Below are 17347 nucleotides of genomic sequence, written 5' to 3'. Positions count from 1 at the left end.
TTAATGTTGTATCTATGGAGTTACATTAGAGACCAACGTTATTTTCAACAAATGTTCTGGCCCAGGTTGTCACTGTAAATCAGCATTACCTCTACACCTCAGCAAAGCAAGTCAAACTGGTTTGCTATTGAAATCCACAGTATAATTGCCTGGGGAAGAAATTCTTGACTAACTAATTTAAACTAATATTTTTTCACTTCATAACATGTGCTTCACTTACCAAATAAAAAAGCAATTGATTTTTTGATGTTTCTTTGCATATATTAGATAAGAAATATGACTCACTGCCACATTATCATGAATTTCTGGTCACAGAAACTATACTGTCAACTAGAAAATCTAACCTACTGACCACAACCTCTTACAAATTCACACACTACTGAGCTCATAGACTTTGGCTGAAGTCTGTGTCATGGGTCCCCACATGACACACATTCCTCAGTATGACCATGAGACTATTTTTTATGACTTTTAGAACACTACTGGAATCACAGGTTATTTTCTACATCCCTTACTGGTAATAATTGGTTACAGTAAACGTGTGACTACCTTTTCAGTAGTAAACTGATTATCTGATTACTCATACAATCTCACATACTGTACCTTGCTCCAGTAAGGTACACCTGCCTCTAACATGCATTTTATGATTACGTTTTATGTAAATGTGTATAAGGAGTCACTGTTTGTCTTTCAGATTAATTAAAGTCCCAGAATGCCAGGTGAACACTGGCTGCATATCTTTGCCAAGTTTCACTAACAATAAAGGCTTTGTGTCCACAGAGCAGAAAGCAACAAGGGCACATGAGTCTCTCTGCATATTTGGTTACAAACTGGAGCACCATAGCTACACTTTGCAATTCCAGTAACTGTTTGTAATAACTTAACATAAATAACAATAGTAAGAATTTGATTAAAATTGTTGCAAATTTTGCCCAAATGGGCTGCTTGAACAATGGCCATGTGATGAATTATACGCAGTGGCTGCAGGTGAAACACAGTTAATGATGTGTTCATGAAGAATATCTGACTTATTTTATTTCAAATAAGTTTCAAGCTCTTCTTACATGAAAAAAGAAGCACTGGCACACCATGAAATAAAGATCACATGAGCTTAATAAACAGATGCCATTCCATTTATGCCTAAAAAAAAACCTAATATAGCCACCAAGAGACCCTTTCTCACATATAAATCATTCTCATAGTTCAGCATGCTTATTTTCTCAAACCACATTAAACAGCAGCTTTAAGGCCACTTGAGCAGCACAAGTTTATAGACAAGCAGAATATTTATTCTTTGGTAATTACACAACTGGGAAATTGAGTCAGGAGGATGGTGAAGTCATTAAAGAAGTCTCTTTAGCATGGTGACAATTCCACAGCTGACATCATGACACTCTGTTGACGTTAGGAAGTTGCCTTTATCTGCTGGTGTGAGGAGAGGATGGCATGGACTGTGTAGACAGTTGATGAGAGGAAAGTTTGCTGTGGAGAGACACAAAGGCAAACCTTACTTACCCAAGCCTTACTTAACCAAAGATATGAATTTGAATTTCTGTTTATGCAAATTTTGCCCACACTAGCTACTTGCACAATGTCAGTGTGATAAATAATATGCACAGTAATAAATACAGTAAATGATAACGAATGTAAAACATATTATATAAACATGTATATATGAATGAAGAAGTACTGGCACAACACAGAATAAAGACATGCTGATAAAAAGGAGGTGATATGAGCTTGACAAACAGATGCCTGATTAATGTCTAAACAAATATATGGAATTGTAGGAAAATGCTAGCAGGGACTTTCAACACAGCATGAAGTTCACATGGTTCACAGCATGAAGTTCACCAAACTCCTGCATGACTAATGCCCAGAAAAACTACTACAAATGGAATGCATTTATCTGTCTCTTCTCGCCATTTCTTTGTAATTCAGGAAATAATGCTTTAGCAATGTAAATATAGCCAGATTGATACACACAGAGACACAGGGACACAAAGCTGATGTTTTTCAGGGCTTGTGAATGCAATTTCCTTCCATCTAGTGTCAATTTTTTTCTAGTTCTAGGTTCAGAACATGGCTGAATATAGACATTTTTAATGACTTTATTCATATGGAATGAAACTAAACCCAGCCACATGACCCTTGCTGAAATTGTTTGAAATTGTTAGGATTAAATCAGGTTAAAAATATTTTAAAATCAATTTTGAACCGATTCCATATGTGTATATCTATGTGGCCATGGTCACTTATCTCCTCTAGAGCAAGTCATCCTGATAATGAAATTTGAGTTTGTCAGTACTGTGATGAACTGTTAATGAGGTTGCATTTAGGAAAATAATACCTATAGAGAGAACACTAAGCTAACCTTCTTGCACTCAAATTGACTTCTTCTCTCTGACCTTTGTGTTCTCTCTCATCCATAAACCTCCGCCTCCTTCTGGTAATCCTGTGAACAGTTTTCTGTCTGGAATGAATGAGAAGTCTCATGCCCTGCACATGACCCTGTAAACTTTGTGGGATAACAGTGCCAGAAATCTATCTCTAATGCCCTGATATGGCTGAATAAAGCAAATAAAAATATTGGCCGAATGACAAGCTTACTGGTGCTATCCAACTTTAAATCAGAAATAAGGAATCCAGTTAATACTATTAAAATTCTTTACTTCTTTGGAACTCGTGCTATGTGATGTGAGACATATGATAAGGAGGCCAGAGTTTACAAAGTGCATACAGATGGGTGACACATTAAAGGAAAAAAAAAAACAAGGGCTCTCTTGTAGCATGGTAGAAAACCCGCTGTGATGTTTTGGATCCACTTGTCCCCTTAGAGGGTCACTGTTAATCAGGACAAATCATTCTGGTTGATCACATTTATCCAATAATGCAATATTTTCTCCTTATCCACAGGGCACAAGAGCTCACTAAATAGCTTGCTGAGTTTGAAAGTTATGTAAATCACAGTTTAATTTAAGTCATAATCAGATTTTGGAGTAAATTGTTAAACAGCACTTTCCAACACTATCATCAAAATACAAATTGAGGGCACATCCTTTGGAAGAATGATGTTTGTGCCATTCCAGAGACTATCTAGCTCACGCACACTGAAACACACTGCTTTTCAAATTTTCTTTCAGTTGTCTTTTCTCAGTTTATTTGTATATAGCATTTAACAATGGACATTGTCTCAAAGCAGCTTTACAGAAGTACATAACATAGAAAATAAACATAGCAAAAAACCCGAAAAGTTTAAAGTTTAAAGTGTAGCTTCTGAGTTCAGTATTGACTAATTCTTTCCTGCCGAAAGCTGACTGACGCAACAGCAGTTCAAAGATGGTGTGTCAGTCTCCAAGTGGTTCTATCCACAGGAGTCCCCTGAGTCACGGGCTCTCCATGCAGATCTATCCACAGCATCAGTGAGCACCACCAAGTGACAAGACTCCAACCGGGGGTAGAGCATCTGGATAGATCAAGCAGGTCTGGAAAGAAGAAGTGGCCAAACTGGGAACTCAGAACAGGGGGAGCTGGGGAGTGGGACGTATAGCTCAACAGAGAAAGACAGAGAGAGAGAGAGAAAAATATTAAGTATGCTTGTGATCATGTGATGTTTAAGGACAATGTAGATTATGTGTAAATTGCAGGCAGGGACTCCAGCAAGACTAGCTATGACAGCATAACTAAAAGGGAGAGCCAGAAGGTGACAGACATGAAGGCTTCCCGGGACATAAAGTGTCCGACCACTTCACAGTCAGCAAACCTGAGCGACTTGTGAGGGTGGTAAGGCGACAGCATCCAAGCATCCCAGTACACCAAACACTCTATGCCCATGAACCTTCCAGATCTGCTCCTTTACCTAAGAAAAACTATACATTGTAAGCTTGACTAAACAAATGTGTCTTCAGTCTGGACTTAAACATTGTGACTGTGTCTAAATCCCGAACACTAACTGGAAGGCTGTTCCATAACTATGGGGCTTTGTAAGAAAAGCTCTGCCCCCTGCTGTAGGCTTTGCTACTTGTGGTACGACCAAATAACCTGCACCCTTTGATCGAAGTAGGTGTGGCGGATCATAAAAAAACAGAATATCGCTCAGGTACTATGGCATAACAAAATGTAGTGCTTTATAGGTCAGTAATAGTATTTTATAATCAATGCGGAATTTGACTGGATAAGATAAGATAAGAGTTAAGACTCTAGCAGCTGTGTTCTGGACTAACTGGAGCTTGTTTATGCTCCTACTGGAACATCCAGACAGTAAGGTGTTACAATAATCCAAACTAGAGGTAACAAAAGCATGAACTAGTTTTTCTGCATCATGAAGTGACATCATATTTCTTATCTTACCAATATTTCTGAGATAAAAGAAGGCGACCCTAGAGAGAATATCTACATGACTTTCAAATGAAAGACCAGAGTCAATAATCACACCAAGGTCTTTTACTGCTGGACAAGATGAAACAGAAAGACCATCCACCGTTACTCTGTAATCAGAAAGCTTACTTCTGGCTGCATGTGGTTCTAGTACGAGCACTTCTGTCTGTTAGAGTTAAGCAGGAGGAAGTTAGTGACCATCCAATATCTAATTCTAGATTTACAAACTGATAACAATCAGTTACATAAGCCCTGATCCAGAAGAGGGCTGTTCCCATAACACCAACGACATTTTCTAGTCTATTAAGTAGAATATTGTGATCAATAGTGTCAAAAGCTGCACTAAGATCAAGTAATAAAGATTCCTGAAGTAATCTGAGGGAACTTGGTATCAGTTTAATAGCAGTGACTCATATACAGATGCTCTGATTGGGAAATGGGAAATCTCTGTAAACTATAAAAAGCAGGTGCGGCAATAAATATTTCAGCAATAACTGGATGTGATGCCATTAGCAAACCTCATGTGGAGACAAACCTCATGAAACAAATGATGGCCTTTAAAATCCAACTAGACAGGATGTCTGAAGAAAAACACATAAACATCCCGTGTTGCGTCAATAAGGTACAAAAACAAATTTCAGCACTGGGCCAGTACATGTTGAGCACTATTGTTTATGCCTCAGTATACACACAGGAAATGCATTGTTTGCTAACTGAAATGTCCCACAGAAGAAGAAATGCAAGTAAACTGGGGGAAAGATACATTTATAATAATATCAGAACAGGACACTGGGAAATAAACACTGTATATTTGGACTAGGTCTGTGTTTTATGTAAACTCTCCAATATGTTTGAAGATCCAAACCCAAAAGCCATCAATCGTGTTTTTTTTTCTTGCTGGTTTACTCTAAACATAATTGAGCAGGGTTAATATTTATTTACCTTTCATATATATATATATATATATAATGTTATTTACAAAAAGGCACCAGCAGGGGACTCTATTTTTCAAAACTCTTTTGGTTTCTGTAATATGTTCCTGCCTGCATTCCGTAAGTATGACGCACTGACATGGCGGAGTAGCTAGCTGGGCTAGGCTAGAACGGCGGTATTGGATCTGTCAGACTTTCTTTCTTTATAATTAATAACATTTGGGTTATTCAACTCGTCCTAAAAATCCAAGTCTCTAAAGGACTTTGTTTACTCGGAGTATTTTGCTGCTTCGGAAGCGCCAATCTCAATGATTTTATTACTTCCTACTCTATAGGAGTCATAATAAAGGATCTGACAACCTGTGTAGTGCACTACAGAGTCTAGGGGAAGGTGTTTGATATGCGGCCTTAGCGGCAGTTTATGTTACCAAAGTCTGAACCGTACCTGTATTTTTACATTTCTAGACTATTCAGCTATCAAACGGCAGTGAGTTAGCTAGCACCATGTTTGTTTCAGCATTCTGTGGAGTTTTATGCGGTGCTTTTCTGGTCGTAATGCTTTTTCTTTTGCGTTTAATCACTGTCTTGCGAACTGGTGCAGAATGTAAACCTGCTAAAAAGGGCTCGGTTTGTGTTCTTATTGTGGCCGGATCAGGTAAGATGGATAACTTCATGCTGATGGGAATTATACAACACGAGTGTCAGGTATCATTAAAAAAAATCTATGTATGTCCATCATTCACAGGTGGACACACTACAGAGGTCATTCGTTTGATGGGGAGCTTGTCTCAATCCTACACCCCACGCCATTATGTGATAGCAGACACTGACAAGATGAGTGAAGAAAAGATTCGGACATTTGAAGCATCTAAGGAGAAAAGCAGCACTCAAGCACAGGTAACATGGAATGTGATGCTTGGCTTATTTCTTATTGCTCTTCCGCGTTTTCTTCATAGCCCCTCCCACAAACCCCCAGAAACTTCTTAGCCCCTCCCGCAAACTCCAGAGGCTGGAGCTGGACCTGGTCCATCTCCTCCTATAAACCAAAAAGTGCTTTTAAAAACTATACAAAACTCTTATACTGTGTCCCAATTCACTTACTTCTACTATGCACTAAAACAAACTTTTGAGTAGGTAGCAATAATATGTGCGGACTGGGACATATGAATGCGCCATGTAATAGAAAGAAGATAGGGGATGGCCCCTTCCTGATCCAACATGACTGCACACCAGTGCACAAAGCAAGGTCCATAAAGACATGGATGAGTGAGTTTGGTGTGGAGGAACTTTACAGAGTCCTGACCTCAACCTGATAGAACACCTTTGGGATGAATTAGAATGGAGACTGAGAGCTAGGCCTTCTCCTGACCTCACAAATGCACTTCTAGAGCACTGGTCTAAAATGTCTAAAAACACACTCCTAATCCTTGTGGAAAGCCTTCCTAGAAGGGTTGAAGCTGTTATAGCTGCAAAGGTGGGCCAACTCCATATTAAATTCATGTGCATATAAAGGCAGACGTCCCAGTTTTGGAATGGCTCTCAGTCTCTTCTCTAATTCATCCCAAAGATGTTCTATCGGGTTGAGGTCAGGACTCTGTGCAGGCCAGTCAAGTTCCTCCACACCAAACTCACTCATCCATGTCTTTATGGACGTTGCTTTGTGCACTGGTGTGCAGTCATGTTGGAACAGGAAGGGGTCATCTCCAAACTGTTCACACAAAGTTGGGGGCATGAAATTGTCCAAAATGTCTTGGTATGCTGAAGCATTAAGAGTTCCTTTCACTGGAACTATGGGGCCAAGCCCAACCCCTGAAAAACAACACCTGAATTCAATGGTTTTAAGGGGTGTCCAAAAACTTTTGGCAATATAGTGTAGTTGCCTAGTTGTGCACACTGTCAACGTAAACATATTGATATTCATGTTGCATTTCAGCTTATATCCATTTATTATTCCTTATATAATTTATACAATGTAATTTAATGTACCATTCCCTTGTTTTTCCACATTTCATTTATGCCTCTCTAAAATGCATCTAAAATGCGGTTAAGTGAACCGTCACAAAACTTTTCCTCCCTCACATAAGATGAGTAGATCATCCGAGTACCACTGAAAGACTTATTTCAACGTACTTCAATTTGGACAACGGGTACTATTTAGGGCATATAGTAGGTGAATTGCGAGACAGCATTGTGCTGATGTTTTGGCTTTTAGTTTGGATTCTACTCCTCACCTCACCTGACCTCTTCACCTGATTTCTGAGCTTTTAAAGCAAGACATCTTATATGAGATTGATTCAAGGATTAGCATTCATTATTTCTTTAAGTAAGATATCTAATCAAGTTTAGAAAAACATGCACTACAACAAAAATATGTCTGCATAGAAAACACCTGTGCATTATCACTTTAGACCCCTCCTATGTCCTCTCCTTGTGATTTCTCAGACTTCAGTTTAATAATGGGTATATCCTTAAAGATGGAAGACCGTGACTGATTTCTGGGTCAGGGGCTGAAGGAAGTAGGATTGTGGAATTAAAGCAGCATCGGTTAATAAAGTTTTAGGAAGTGCCTTTACAACCTGCAGATTTTCATATAACCAGCAGATGGAATCATTTCCCTTTTCTGTAATGCTTCCTCTGTAATGTTTGCATTATAACCGAAATTCTTTGTATTCGATTCCTCTGTTTTGCAATTCCCTATTGCTAATGACTCCCCCTTTGTATCCTAGTTAATAGACCAGTCATATCCTGCAATGTATCATGTGGCTTCGTTTTTTTTTTTTTTGTTCCGTCTCAGTTCACCATTCATCGGATCCCACGGAGTCGAGAAGTCCGTCAGTCATGGAGCTCCTCTGTGCTCAGTACTCTGTACGCTCAGCTCTACTCGCTTCCTCTGGTCTTCAGACTCAGGCCTGATATGGTAAGTATCCCCTGCATTTCCTGCAGCCTCGGTTAGTTTCCTCTGCATTCTTTTTCTCAGCTGGCTTAATTGCTGCTTGAGGCTTTGATTTTACTACCATATTAGAAAATTCTTCACATGTTTATGCTTATTTCCTTTGATTGACTTCAGACCTATTTTGAGGATGAAAGTTTCTTTTTTCTTAGCATTCCATATTTCGCTGATGAGAATGGTAACTCAGTGTGAAGTCATTAGGCCTCATTATCAGACTGCTGATTTCATGTCTTTGTGGTTGTGCTGCTAATTAAATCTGTATCTAATGTTCAGTATTATAGAAAGCAGGCTCACATTAGGAGATTTACGAGGCAGGCTCACATTGGGAGCCCTATTTTGGATTTGGATCCATGTATGGATTTTTAGTGGGATGCACTTGCAGGAAAGACACAGGTAGCTGTTCAGTACCAAGGAGCAGGTGATTACAGCAGCATAATGAAAATCACTTTTTTTTTTTTTTTTTTTTTTTTTACAGCCAAGTCTCCCTTACAGAAAACCTAAAAATAATATGGGATTTAATTACGTTAAGCCAATACAGTGATCCAAAAGCTTCAGTGTAGTCACCATGTTTTAACTTTTTTAGGAGACACTGATCTGACATACAATTCGGCATACACTTTTACTCACCAAGCTATACTACTCCCGAAGCTCTTTTTATTTTTATTCTGCCCTGTTTTAAAATATACATGGCAAGACAATTTTCAGGATTTTCGTGACAGCTGTCATGTTGTGTATAGTCAGTTGATTGCCAGCAGATTTAAGTAGAAAAATATACTATACACTATACCCAAGATGCTCATCACATTCCAGATTTTGTTCCTCTTTGCTGTTATAATAACCCCCACTCTCCTGCAAAGGCTTTCCACTAGATTTTGGAGCATAGCTTTGGGCATCTTTTTTCATTCAGCCATAAGAGCATGACTGATATCAAGTGAGGAGGTCTGGACTGCAGAAAGTTCATTTCAAAAGTGTTCAGTGGTGTTGAGGTCAAGGCTCTGTACAGATCAAGTTCTTCCGTACCTGTCTTTATGAAGCTGACTTGCACTGTACACAGGGGCACTGTCATGATGATAAAGAAGGTTAAGGGCGTCTAATTTGTGTAAAGGGGAGTTAAAGCATACAAAGACATTCTGTACAATTGAGTTATTGATTCAACTTGGTAACAACAGTTTGTGGAAGAATTACGTATGTGTGTCACGTTCAGGTGTCCACATAAGTCTGGCTATTTAGTGTATTAACATAAATTAATAGCATATATTAATATAGTTTTATGTTTAGTGTCTAAAAAAAAGAAATGAAGTCCATTTGGCCTTGCAGTGTTTGGGTTCTAGGTAATTTCTTATTTGGCTCTGTGATATAAAATGGGATATGGTAGTGCCATTCTACATTTAATAGTAATTCTCAGTGTGAACACAGAACATAAGAAATGTGTCTCAAATTATGTTATCACCACTAGATGTCACAGTTCACTTCTGCTTTGTATTTTGTATGTCCGTTAAACAGACTGTAGCCTGGAAATGTGCCTTGTCAAGAATGAGCCAGAAATGAAGCACTTTGTTCATTCATTTGCAAATGGAAAACTAAAAAATATGACAAAGAATAAGAAGCTGTGATTGCGTATCAGTCAAGTCTGAATTACATAAAGAAAGTTCACTGGGTTTATCAGTAAACCTCAGTTGTGTTTGTGACCTGAGAATCATTAGGAAAATATTTGAAAAGAAAAAGCTTTCTGTTAATGCAATCTTGTTAGCATTCACTTTATAGGACTGCAGAAGGAAATCTAGTGTTTAGTTAAAGAAAATGAAAGCCATCTCAAATCCTGCATGCTTTAAGGTGCATGTCTGCTGTTTTCATCTCAGGGAGCATAGCATTTACAAAGGAGCAATTACACAGAGAAATTGCCTGGTTTTGCTTCAATCATAGAAGACTTTGTAGCCTCGCAAAAAGGGCTAGTTAAATTTTTTCCAATGGTTTCAGCCCATCTTGTTACCATCACATTGCACTCTTTGTTCAGTAATAGCCTTGCTGTGATTTTGATTTTACTCTGTAAACTTTAAATCGGTTGATTGTGCCATTTTCCTCCCAGCTGATGATTAAGGCTATCATATCTGTGGTACAGTGAATCAAAACATCTGGCATTCCTCAGCCTGTCTCCAACTGTGTGACAGGCGTAAGGAAAAGTGTACAGAAACAGGAAGGTAAACAGATGGAGGAGACTGAAGAAGGGGGAGTAGAAGTGACACGCTGCCTCGTTCTCCCCTCGTCCTGCAGCAGGGAGCGGGAGTCTTGCTCTCAGGCTGTGGCAGGGACTGACTGGCTCCTCAGCTCCAGCTGTGAAACCGAGAGAGAAGAGGGAGGAGGAGCGTACCAGCATCGGGTTTCTGTAATGGCTGGGACAGGGTGGAGTGTGATTAAGCAGGACAGAGGGCGGGAGTGAACATGAGAGAGAAGGAGACCTCAGCATGGGGAAGTAGCTGCCTGACATGTCAAAGGAATCAGTCCTACCGTTTCACTAATCTGTAATTAGAAGCGCTTGTTTAGCCCTAATCATCTTTTTCCACTTTTGCTTTCTGTGAAGTGCATTCAGAATGTGTAGAAGAGCAATCAGGCCATTTTTTGAAAATAAAAGGGCAGGCTTTTCTTTTTATGATTTTTTCTTTTGCCACACCAGATATATATTAACGTTATTTAGATATTAATAGTTGCCTTCTGAATATGTGGCCTTTTATTCTCGGGGATTTTAAAATATCTAACTCATGTCCTATTGTCTTTAGCTGCAGCTGATTTAGAAGTGCCATATTTTGGGCTTCTATCCCCTTTTACTGCACTGAGTCATTGGTTGAAGGTTTGTAATTTATGTCTGGTGACGTCTGACGCACAGGTCAGTGCTGCGTGCCTGCATTCCTTAGCATGACTTAAATCTCCCCCTCCGTTTGTTTTTACCAAACTTGAGCATGTGTGTGAGTGGTGGGCGGCCGTGGGGGCTGCATTCGCAGGAGCCATCAGAGGGAACTGGGGGGTCAGTCCAGGTAGGCGGGGAGAGATGAGGGGGTAGTCTAAGAGCTCAGTTTGCCATAAAAGGACATGTATGAATCAGATCACCCCTTCAGCACAGCCCACAAGCTCCAGATGTGTCAGCACAATCCAAGAGCCTGACAGTGTCTGAACAGACAAAATGTAATGCAGTCTGTCTGAAGCCAGTGGAGGATGGTCCATTCATTCTAAGTTTAGAGCCATTGAGAAAATAGCTTAATAAACAGTTGATATGAAAGCCAATAACAATACGTCATGGGAAACTGTATTCTGTAAATTGCTCAGTTTGCTTTAAGGCAGCATGCTCGGTTTCCTGGATCTTAATGGGTTAGATCATGGATTAGAGTAGGGGTGTCAAATACTGCCTGGGTCATATCAGCATCTTTGTGAAGGCCGTGATCTAATGCTCTTAATTCTTAACATGTTGTCTGTTCTGGATATTAACACCAACAACCTAAGCTCTAATTAGATATTTCTAGAAAAAAAAGGATTTACACTAACTGTTCAACTGTATGTACTTTTAGGCTTAGATGATAATGCACATTAAACTGTATACATATGTGCAGATAAACACATACACATACATATGTGTACATAAATTGTAATGTTTGAAGATCACACATGTCTCTAGTCCCCCATCCCTCTTATCTTTGCACTTCGATATACACTTTATTGCTACATGTATCTGAACACCTAACAATCACACTATTATATAGGTCTTCCGCACAGTTTGAAGTGCGGAAATTGTCTTTGTATGCAAACGCATTGCAATTTCCTTTCACTGGAACTAAGAAACCCAAATCTGTTCCTTGCGAATGCCCGGGTGCACAAAGCGAGATTCATAAATACATGGTATGCTAAGGATGATGTGGAAGAACTGGAGTGGCCCCAGCATAGCCCTGACCACAACTGAACATCATTGGGATGAACTGCATCCCAGACCTCTTCACTTGACATAACTGCACCTTTGCTGTTATAATAACCTCCACTCTTCTGGGAATGTTTTCACCAGATTTTGGCGCTTGGCTATGGGAAATTGCGATCATTCTGCCACAAGAATATTAGTGAGATCAGGTATTGTTGTAGGTGAGGAGGTGGTGGGCTGTCAGTGTTTCAGTTTATCTCAAATGTGTTCAGTCTTCCACTCCAACCTTGTCACACCATATCCTAATGGACCTCACTTTGTGCACAGGGGCATTGTCGTGCTGGAACAGGTTTGGGCTTCTTGGTTCCCGTGAAAGAAAAAGACATCTTGTATAGTTGTTTGCCTTCAAACTCATGCTGTTTAAGGGTGTGATGGTCCGCATGTTGTCCGAATACACATTCAGAATCTTTGTTAGACTCGGGTGTCAGTGTTTCAGTACTGTGAGATGTGAACCCATGCACTCTGCACAGTGGTGGTTTCAGCATTTCAAGTTCACGTGAATGAAACGTGGCAGCAGAAGTAAGCGCTGCAAAAAAAACCTTTTAATTTGTCACCATCTTAAAATTGCTTATTACATATCTTGTGCCAAGATACTTAAAGCTGCTATTTAGTGAAAATTAGTGTGACTTATCATTACATGTAAGATTAAATCAGAGGTAAGTCAAGAGACCTCGCGCATATTTTCACTAGTATCTGACAGGATGAAGTTCCACACATGCAGAAAGAGTTTTTCTGCATTCCATCTGTTCTATTTGAGAAGCAAAAGTTTTCCCCATGTGGAAAAATCGAGGCTCGAGAAGAGGAGGGGGGGTTATCCAGTTCATATGTTTTCCAAAAACACATGACAGTGGCTTGAGTGCTGCATGGTGAGCGGTCCAGCTTTGTGGCGTTCCAGTGTGGCTCCTTTCTGCTGAGTTCCTCTTTTCAGGGGTCGTGTGTGTGTGTGTGCGCGCCTCAGCGCCATATGTTTTATTTTAACCTTATTAGGAAATTGTTGGAGAAAGGAATGGAGTTGCCTGTTGATTGTTTGAAGGAAGATTCCAATGTGGAATTTGATATTTTTTTTTCCCTTTACTTCCTTGTGATGCCAGGAATGAAGTATTCCTAACTCAGACGTTCAAGAATGGTGCTTAAATATTAAGATCTGCATTTAAAAATCGAAATCTTTGTACATGACACACGCTTGTTAGACACTGCCGATTTTTAAAACGCTAATTCTCCTTCACCACATCCCAGAACTTATTAAACTACTTGAAACGACACACAACACAGAAATAACAGATGTCTATGTAAAATAGCTGTGCAAATACAGAGTTGGTTCAGAGAACAGCAGGAGATGTTGCGTCAGTGTGTTTGAGCCTTGGAGAGGAGGGTGCTCCTGGTGATGCAGCTCAGGGCTGATGAAATGAGATTTGTTTCCATTATAATTAGATTCAGTTTTATTCACCTGCCCGCTCTGTCGTGGCTTTGAATCTGAGAAGGGTGTTAGATTACCATCCTGATATGAACATATACAGACCAGTGACAAAGGAGAAATCAACATGAAATGATTATAAGGTGATGAACCAACGTGAGCCATCTGAACAGCTTCACTGTGCCTTGGTGTAGATTCTGGAGGGATTGAGCATCTTTTTTTCCCCAAAAGGAAGAAAGTGTTTTGATGATTGTGGTGAAAATTGCAGTTGCTAAAAGCCAGTAAATGCTCCATACAGCTCACCAGCAGTGCCAGCTGTTTTTCTTTATTTTGTCACCCATCTGTGTCAGGTCTGTTACCCGACATCTCTATGAGCTTTTCGGTTTCTGTCTGACTTTGATGAAGTATCAGTGTAGTAGCTGTCTGGGTATTCCTATTCCTAATCCAAGGTACTGATAGCGTTGACATTTTTATGGTCCTCACAGCTGTTGTGTAATTGGGTGTGTGCTGACTCATATCCCATTCAGACTGAGAGTGCAGGTGAGAAAATGACACAATCTGACGCACACTTTCACCTGGTGTCTTTTTCTGTGCAGTGTAGTCTCTCTCTCTCTCTCTCTGTTATAGGACGTGATGACTTCCTCAGACTGTTGTCAGACTCGTCATGATCCTCATCCCACGTGAACAGTCTTAGCTGGGTTTTATGAGCTATAGCTCTGAGTGAGTCATTATATACTGATATTGATGTCAGGTTCCAGTGAAGAACATATGCAATCACAGGCACATGTCCCAGCATGCCTTAGCATTAATCAGTAGGAAATAATTTCGCCTCTCAGATTGGTTAACCGCAAAGGTTCTGATGATATGTGGTTATCTGTGTACTTTGAATATTTGTGAGTCTGGTTTGCATGAGTTTGTATACTACTTTTTATAGAATGTTGGCTGTGTGAGAATTCAGGTTTATTCTGGATGCTTCTCTGTCTGTCTGTCTGTCTGTCTATTGGATGATATATTATGTACAAAGGTCCAGACCATTCAGAGGAACATTCATGAGGAATTTTCAGCACTGGTTTATGAATATGTTATGCTGCAGGAAGTCTAGCCTGTCCTCCCCGGTGCTGGAGACATGCACCAGCCAGATCCACTTCAGAAGTCCTCTAACACAGCAAGTGGCACATATTTTCCAGAACGATGTCATGTGAAACAGGGGTTAGTGTGGAGGTGTTAGTGTGTTGCACCTCTAACCCTTTAGTCTTTATTTGTGTTTATGGCTGTAATTGCCAAGGATTTTTTGGCAACAATTTATCCGAAAACTTTAGGAGAATACAGGTGAAGCTGTATGTGAGGGGAGAAATATATTCTTTCTTTGTAAAGGAAATATTAACTCGAAAACTACTTTTTCTTTCATATCCATGGCCTGTGATTTATTTTTTGTTGATAGCCGACATTCTGTCCATATTTGCATCTCGCTGGCAACAAACTTGTTATACCTTGGCTGGTACCCACAGCAAATGGTCTTGGATCTCAGCACACATCTTTATAGCTGGAGTCAACTTCTCACTGTTGGGTGACTATTCCCAAAGGAAGACCTGCAAGAACATGTGAAGTGCAAATACATCTCTCTCTCTCTCTCTCTCTCTCAGGTCCAGCAATTCTGCTTGCTGAATTAGATTATTTCATCTAAATAATCACTGGTTGCTTTAATATCTCTGCTTCATAACTACTACCTTTGCTTCCTGTCAGGCTTTACTAGTTGCAATAAGGCAGGATTACTCTACTTAATGTGCAGCCAGCTCCTAGCTTGCTGTTCAGTGTGGTGATGGATTCTCCAGATCCACATGGCTTCTTTCCATTGCAGTCTGACCGCTTTCCTGTGCTACTCCTATTCTCCAGTCAAAAATCTCTCATATTTCGACTTTTAGTTTTGACCTATATACGCATGAATTGACCAATTTATAGTTCCTGATTTACATGTCTCTGCTTGCAGATCGAATCTAAGGTGGTCCTGAGTGTGTGTGTGTGTGTGTGTGTTTCAGGTGCTGTGTAATGGGCCTGGGACCTGCATACCTCTGTGCACTGCTGGATTGCTCTTAGGGATCCTGGGGCTCAAGAGGGTCTTGTTGGTGTATGTGGAGAGTATTTGCCGTGTGGAGAGCCTCTCCCTGTCTGGAAAGATCCTTTACCACTTCGCTGACTACTTCTTTGTGCAGTGGAAGCCTCTGCAAGCCAAATATCCCAAATCAATCTACATCGGGAGGATAGTATAAATGGAAAACTTGACTCGACAGAACATTATCATTTTGTACTCAGTTTGGTACAGTGACCTCTATTCGGTCATATGTGTGTACTTTTCAGTGTTGCTTTTTATATTGACTGTCTGGTTAATTACAGACACTGTTACTGGAATGTACAGTTTTATGTTACAGTGAACTAAGGAATGACATGTGCTATGATTTATGCACTGTATGTTCTCATGCCCTTGCAGTTGCTTAAGTGTAGCTAAAAAATCTTGTTGCACAAACGGGCCTTGCATTGAGTCTTTTCTATTTTAGAAAATATTCCTATTTTTCTATTTTTTCTAAACACCACTGACAAATTTTCATGTTGTTCAGTTAAATCCTCAGTCATTCAGCTACTCGACTTTTGGTTTTATTTTGTTTTATAAATAGCTGACCTCCTTCTGAATGCTGTAAAGTTTTCCTTTGTCTTTGTGCTCAGTGTTTGCTCTAAGAAGCCTGGAGTTGCATTGTGAAATTTCCTGTCCTTAATGCTACTACTGACACAGACACTGGAACTAGGCAAAAGTATGTGGCTTGAATAATTGAGGTGTGCTCTTTTGCAATCGTAAAAACTAAGGGGGAAGAAAGAAAAAAAAAGTTTCCATTTTTAGCCCTTATCTCAGAACACTAGTATTGTAGACATGTGTTCATGCTATTTTTGGGAGAACCAATAAATATATTGAATGGTAAACACACACTTATAACTGTACTCATGTTTTCATGCTTGGATAATTGTCTGATTGCCTTAAAGTTTTTTCTTCAGCCATGTGGTTTGCTCTGGACATGACAAAGACGTCCTTGAACAGCATGAGTGAAAAAAGTCACAGCTGGATTGCCGTTTCAGAGATCAAGCACGCATAGCTTATGACTGGTCACATAAGCCATAACAGGTTTCAACCATGTCTTCAGATCATCTAAAAGCAGATATGAAAACGTTCTGCACACATTTGAGATGTGTAGGAGGTAAGTACAGCCTTGTAAGCTGCAGAGCGGTGCTACAGCAGGGTGACTGTCATTATTGGCAGCTGGCTGCAGCGATAAAGTCAATCACAGCAGGAAGAGTAGGCTGATACTCATGTGGAAGAGCTCCAACGCCCACAACAGTCATCCAACTCAGATTTGTCTAGATTGTGGTTGATGAAAAAGAAAAAGCAGTCTTCTATGCCTGTGCGTTATTTTACAAGTATTATCCCTGAGAGAGATGCTTTAATCTGTGTACTGGTCGAAAAGAATGACTCGGGGCACCTAGGTTAATGTTTCAACACGGCCATTTATTTTTATAGCTCAGAAATGTTATTTTGTATAGTTTCCGGCTTCTGGATTAGTGTGTCAGTGTTTCTGGATTGTTTTCCAAAAGATTTAAAACGTTTAAAAGAGAGCATTTTGTTTGTCATTCATGAAAAGTAATAGACCATTGTTTCAATAACCTGTTTATTT

The 17347-nt window shown here is 39.8% G+C and overlaps 1 protein-coding gene across 1 annotated transcript; it reads left to right on the top strand.

The window, feature by feature from the left end:
• The first annotated feature begins 5421 nt into the window (after positions 1-5421).
• alg14 (ALG14 UDP-N-acetylglucosaminyltransferase subunit) lies at positions 5422-16603 on the top strand. The gene is made up of 4 exons (XM_058402590.1): positions 5422-5964; positions 6055-6206; positions 8104-8226; positions 15668-16603. The coding sequence occupies exons 1-4, from the start codon at positions 5814-5816 to the stop codon at positions 15896-15898; spliced, it is 657 nt and encodes a 218-aa protein (XP_058258573.1). The 5' UTR covers positions 5422-5813; the 3' UTR covers positions 15899-16603.
• Positions 16604-17347: the final 744 nt, after the last annotated feature.

The sequence above is a fragment of the Hemibagrus wyckioides genome, linkage group LG01, assembly GCF_019097595.1.
Source record: "Hemibagrus wyckioides isolate EC202008001 linkage group LG01, SWU_Hwy_1.0, whole genome shotgun sequence".
Taxonomy (NCBI): Eukaryota; Metazoa; Chordata; class Actinopteri; order Siluriformes; family Bagridae; genus Hemibagrus; species Hemibagrus wyckioides.
Note: the sequence above shows the minus strand (reverse complement) of the source record. Positions and strands in the feature narration are given on the sequence as shown.

Coding starts and splice junctions, on each gene's coding strand:
- alg14 (XM_058402590.1), top strand. CDS start 5,814: ATGTTTGTTTCAGCATTCTGTGGAGTTTTATGCGGTGCTTTTCTGGTC. Junction 5,965..6,054: donor TCTTATTGTGGCCGGATCAG/GTAAGATGGATA, acceptor CATCATTCACAG/GTGGACACACTACAGAGGTC. Junction 8,227..15,667: donor TCAGACTCAGGCCTGATATG/GTAAGTATCCCC, acceptor TGTGTGTTTCAG/GTGCTGTGTAATGGGCCTGG.